This window comes from Akebia trifoliata, chromosome 1, assembly GCF_017979445.1.
Source record: "Akebia trifoliata isolate Shusen 1 chromosome 1, ASM1797944v1, whole genome shotgun sequence".
Taxonomy (NCBI): domain Eukaryota; kingdom Viridiplantae; phylum Streptophyta; class Magnoliopsida; order Ranunculales; family Lardizabalaceae; genus Akebia; species Akebia trifoliata.
This window is the reverse complement of record NC_141375.1, coordinates 20,420,744-20,426,198: the sequence shown is the minus strand read 5'-3', so window position 1 is coordinate 20,426,198 and position 5,455 is coordinate 20,420,744. Positions and strand designations below refer to the sequence as shown.

The 5,455-nt window shown below is 35.5% G+C and overlaps 1 protein-coding gene across 1 annotated transcript; it reads right to left on the bottom strand.

Moving 5' to 3' along the window:
- Positions 1-1,122: 1,122 nt before the first annotated feature.
- Positions 1,123-4,635, bottom strand: REV7 (DNA-binding HORMA family protein). The gene is made up of 5 exons (XM_086441142.1): positions 4,527-4,635; positions 4,358-4,438; positions 4,183-4,295; positions 2,514-2,703; positions 1,123-1,615 (listed from the first exon to the last, which is right to left on the bottom strand). The coding sequence occupies exons 1-5, from the start codon at positions 4,555-4,557 to the stop codon at positions 1,413-1,415; spliced, it is 618 nt and encodes a 205-aa protein (XP_086297268.1). The 5' UTR covers positions 4,558-4,635; the 3' UTR covers positions 1,123-1,412.
- Positions 4,636-5,455: the final 820 nt, after the last annotated feature.

The window sequence follows — 5,455 nt, the reverse complement described above, 5'->3', positions numbered from 1 at the left end:
CCATGTTTCTTTTGGGTGAGGGATGGTGTTCGGGTTTCAGTGTTGGGAGAGAATAATCATTCTATACATGTCACATGGGACAGGACCACCCTTGATGGTTACTACTTACAACTTCACGAGTCGTCATAGAGTGACTGTGCAAGACACTGTTCTGAGCTGATGTGGAGGTGTGCACAAACTGTAAATACTTTCAATCTTCATCTCGGTGAAAATCATCTATGGTTCTGTGCGCACCTCTATGTCAGCTCAGTGTGCAGTGTCCTGCTCAGTCACTTCATCATTATCCCAACTTCATATGAGAGCCCCTCCACGTTTTGGTGGATATTTGAGTTAGTCCTTAGTAGGCATGCAGCCTTTGACTCTGATCTTCTCTAATTGATGAATGTAAAATGACCTAAATATCTTTAACGAAGTCCGTCTTCAACACATAGGCAAAGACCTTCGAGATTTTCTTCCCAATGCATGGCATCTACTTCTACCCTCGAACCTCAGAAACAAGATAGGATTTTTTTTTGGAAGTAGGATTGAAAAACCAAAGGTTTTACACTAGGGATTAAGTTAAGGTTGATGATCTTGAAGATGTTTATTGACTTTGGGAAGAAAACACAAGCGTTTTATTTGTTTTAACAAGGTTAACTATGTGGGCATTTATTTCAGTTTTCATTAGCTTATCATAGAAGACTGAGGTCAAGGAAGGCATGTCATCATCTATAAAATACAGATTAGGTATTCAAATATTCACGGGGGGCACTTCTAAATCACCATTAATTTCTCATACAAATTGTGAACTTAGTGCTTGCAAAATATTGGACCTATTCGGAATTTTTTGTAAAAGAAAATTTCAATAACCTTTCAAAAGGCTAGAAACATGTTCACTTTGATGAGGATATCCATTATGGAGATTTTATTATTTTATTTTTAATGGAAGTGATTCAAGTGATGGGGGTACAATTGGTAATGGGTTGTGTCCAACTAGTCGGTCTCATAATTTAATAAATTGGGGTGTAATTAAGCAAAAATTGTGGTGCCAATAGCTTCTGTATTTATTTTCACTCTTTTAGAACCTTCAAGTTGCTACTTCGAGACAACATTCATACATGAAGATATGCATCGGGATATCTATTAAATAATGCTGCATCTGTGGCAATTTTAAGCTCTAACTATGATCTAAATACAACTCAAAACATCAAAATCGGCCATAATAACTGAAAACATCCCTGCTTATGTTTGACAGAGAAATCTCAGTTTCTGCATCTAATAAGAACACGTGGCCACTTAAAACATTGTACGACTCACAAGAACCCATACAGTGATATTGGTCATGAAGTTGGCCTCGTTACACTATTGAAACAAATTCACAATGGGTTTGTAACAGCATACGCACAAGTATCCTGTTGGGTGAGGTTTGTGTTTCACTGCAGCTTTGGTTCGGACAAACTCGAGTGTTCCAAATATAACTGCAATGATAGAGGTTCGCTGCTCATTGACTTGATCGGTGTTATTAGTGGAGGATGTTGCCACTGCCTTGTGTCTGTTGGAATCCATAACTCTGCTTCTTTGCTTGTATTAACGTGAGGGAGAGTACGAAAGTATGCAGTTATCTCCCATTTGCAATCTGTTCAAGAGCCAAAACTTGAGACGCAATTCCATGGTTAATGAAGTATGGAAGAAAACACCATACCATTCAACTAAGCATTATGTACGAACTATGTTGTGTTCATACAGGTATGGGTGTAGTTAGCAAAATCCCAAAAATAGGATCAGTGTTTTTGGATTTTAAATATTTTAGAACAAATTAATTTTAAAGAGATTCTATTGCCACACACAATTTTTCTAACAGCCCCCAATTCATATGAAATTACCGAAAAATTATCACGCATCTTGGGGTGCTCTTAGTAAAAGTTGGTGTGGCAATAGAAACTCTCTACTTTTATATATTAAGGATAAATATGAATTACATGATGGGATATATTCTGATATGCATCATACACCTGCATAAATTCATATTATCATATATTAATATTACACAAATTTCAATTGGAAAAAAGTCGCAACATTTGATAAAATAATAATTAATATCTTTGAAATGGAGAAAAAAAAAAAAATTCCTATCCCTTGAATTAGTGATGCAGAGTATTAGAATCTAAAAGTGTTTGATTACAGGTACTTTGTCCATTTAGAAGAGGCCTTGCAACAAAGTATACAAGATGTACAAATTTCTATTGGAAAAAAGTCGCGACATTTGATAAATAATAATTAATATCTTTGAAATGGAGAAAAAAAAAAAATTCCTATCCGTTGAATTAGTGATGCTGAGTATTAGAATCTAAAAGTGTTTGATTACAGGTACTTTGTCCATTTAGAAGAGGCCGTGCAACAAAGTATACAAGATGTGTAAAGCAAGCAAAATTGGCATCTTCCCTCAACTCTCTCGTGTATCAAAAACCATTTAGAGCAAAATATCAAACTAAGAAAAAGAGTTAAATGATGCTTGAAATTGTTGGTGCACATACCCTTTGGGAGAACCTTTGTAAGGGGTTCAGATACTGAAAGCTTGATCAAGAATGATCTTAGTGAGAACTCCAGATCAGATTCTTCGACATTCGAGCCATATGGTTGGTTCAATGTGAGATTGAATTTGAATCTCTCGATTGGAATATTGCTATCGTTGAAGAATATAACTGCTACACTCTCCACCACTCCCTAGATTAAAAACAGAAAAGAGTTTTGCTTTAGCTTTAAGCTCTAAGTTGATAGAAAAACAATAAGCTAGTACAGTATTCCAATAGGTGGTTGGCACAACCTAATGGTTCTCATATGGATGAACATCTAGCCCCAAATCATTCCACTTGATGATATTAATTGGAAGTCTTCCCTAGAAACTCTGTACTTAAATCTTTTAACCATTCGAGAGAATACAATTGATGAAAAAGTTAAGATCATCCATCAGGTTGAATTTGGGCAATGCGATAAAGCTTGGAGCCCTCAATTTTTTTTTTTCCTTCTTTTTTTGACGGGTAAGCTGGGCTTGAACCCATGACCTCAAAGTTGTTTTGCAATGTGTCAAACCAACTGTGATATGGAGCCCTCAATTGCATAGTTTAAGATATATATATATATTTTTTTGCTTATCATGGGTATCCCCGCCCTTCGGGTGAGACTAATCCCATGATCACACACACCACTCCTTCGGAAAGTCCTATGTGCAACTGGTTGAGTCGAGGGTCAACAGACCCTGGAGGGTGGCCCCAAGGAATTCATTGCTTCGTGGGGTTTTGAAACATAGTTAAAGATAAATAAATGGTCACACAACAGTGTAACCATTCAGTAGGATGGACAGAGTGAAATTGAGGAACATGATTCATATAGCCGACTGTAAGCATTTTGAAACCGAAGGAACGGGGATTGAAGTAATGAGAGTGGACATGAACACCATTGAATAACACAAGTTATGGCTTTGTACAAAATTGAATGGAGGAAAAAAGATCAGTTTAGGGGGCAACACACAGCTCCTTTCCTTCTGGACGACTTCATTGTATCTTCTTCTTATAGTAGTTAATATCTATTCCGTTACCCAACGAACCATTAGTACAACTTACAACTTATAATCACCCATTCAATGAAGGCCATTGTGGGTCTACAACGTCTCTAGGTTAGACCCTTAGAACAGTAGAGCACACCTTGATAAATTGTTGCACAAGTATAGTTCATTCATAGATGTAGTAATGGTCCATAAGATTGAACATAGAAATGCATTGCAGTTCTTATCTACTCCATTGCATCCATGGATTTTAAAAAACGCTCGATACCGAGATGGCTTGCCCAAGGCATATAGGAATCGTTCACGAACAAGCGGGATATTAAAATGTGAATTGTCCAACATCTGATGTGAATCATACCATATTTTGAATATAAATTCAAATTGCTAAATAATTTTAAACCAAGTTAAATGGATTATATACTCGGGGCCATCAGGCGAGTCAACTCAGTATCGTTGGGGGGATCGAGACGGAATATTGAGATTTAAAACCATGATTCCATCTCAATTCTCTGATGTATTATTTTTAGGTTATACTCCAATTTGATCAAAATTAATTGAGGAGTCAAAATCTTCAAAAACAGAAATCTCCAATCTCCATTTAGACTTAAAAATCTCCTTTAAAGAAAATTTGAAATAAGGACCTTTTGAATGAAGGGTTGAAGACCTGTGACTGCAGAATGGATGTAGTCTCTTAGCTGAGGATGCAGAGCTCTGTGAACCACCAAATTCATATAACGCCGTCTCTCGAAAGCACCTGAAACAGTAAGATCTCAATCCAGAAGTCCAATTCATAGTCAAAGATTTGAATTTTTGTACCAGATGGGTAAACCCCTTTGAGGAAAACTATTGCATTAATGGCGACTTCGAGGAATTCGATTACAATCTGAGTTGTCTCGACTGCAATTGAGAGAGAAATTAAAGTTACCCAATTGATTTTCATCACAAAAAAGGAAAATAAATTAGGAATTACAATATCAAATCAAACCCTGTAGAGATTGTCGTTCTCTTCGTTCCATCTCCCAATCTGTTCGATTTGATTTGAATTGGTATTTAGTAGTACTATAAGAAGAGAACTACACCAACTTTATTCTTACAACACACCAAACTATATATTATATTATGAGAGAGAACTTCTATTGGCACATCAACTTTTTTCTTACAACACACCAAACTATATATTATGGACAATCCTTAAGGAGACTTTTCCCACACGTGCTGACTTATGTCCAAATTTTGATTTTGATACACTGCCCATTTTAATTTCTAAAATATGTTTGAATTCGTCATTTTTATAATCAATGAATTCGTTGATAATTTATCAATGAGATAGCTAATAAAGCAAAATCACTGGTATTTTATCACGAATTCGTAGATTATAAAGTGACGAGTTCATTATAAAAACATATTTTGGGAATTAAAATAAATACTATACCAAAATTGAAATTTTGTCATATTCAACGCAAGAAATGCAGATTCACCTATCATTCAATTTGAAACGGATAGGCGTGTTAATACAAGCTCTCTACAATAACTATTACCACACTAACATTTACTGAGCGCAGCCAAACATGTATGTACATGTTCAAATCTTCACCAATATCATATGAATTGGGATGCTCCAAGTAAAAGATGTTATGACATTAAATATCTCAAAAATAATAAGCATGGTTTAGCAACTAGATTTTTAATTGGAAAATGCTGAACTGACTTCATTCGACACTATGTTCAACATTGCGCTGACGTGATAGTACATAGAGAACGATCAAATCTTGCTAAAGTGGTTCAAAGTTAATTGACAAGTACATATTTTAGATTTCAAAATTTTACAAGCGACCACCCAAGTAGTATGGTACAAAATTATTACAAAAAGTTTATGAGTTCGATTGTCTAATCCTATGAAGATAATCCGAAATA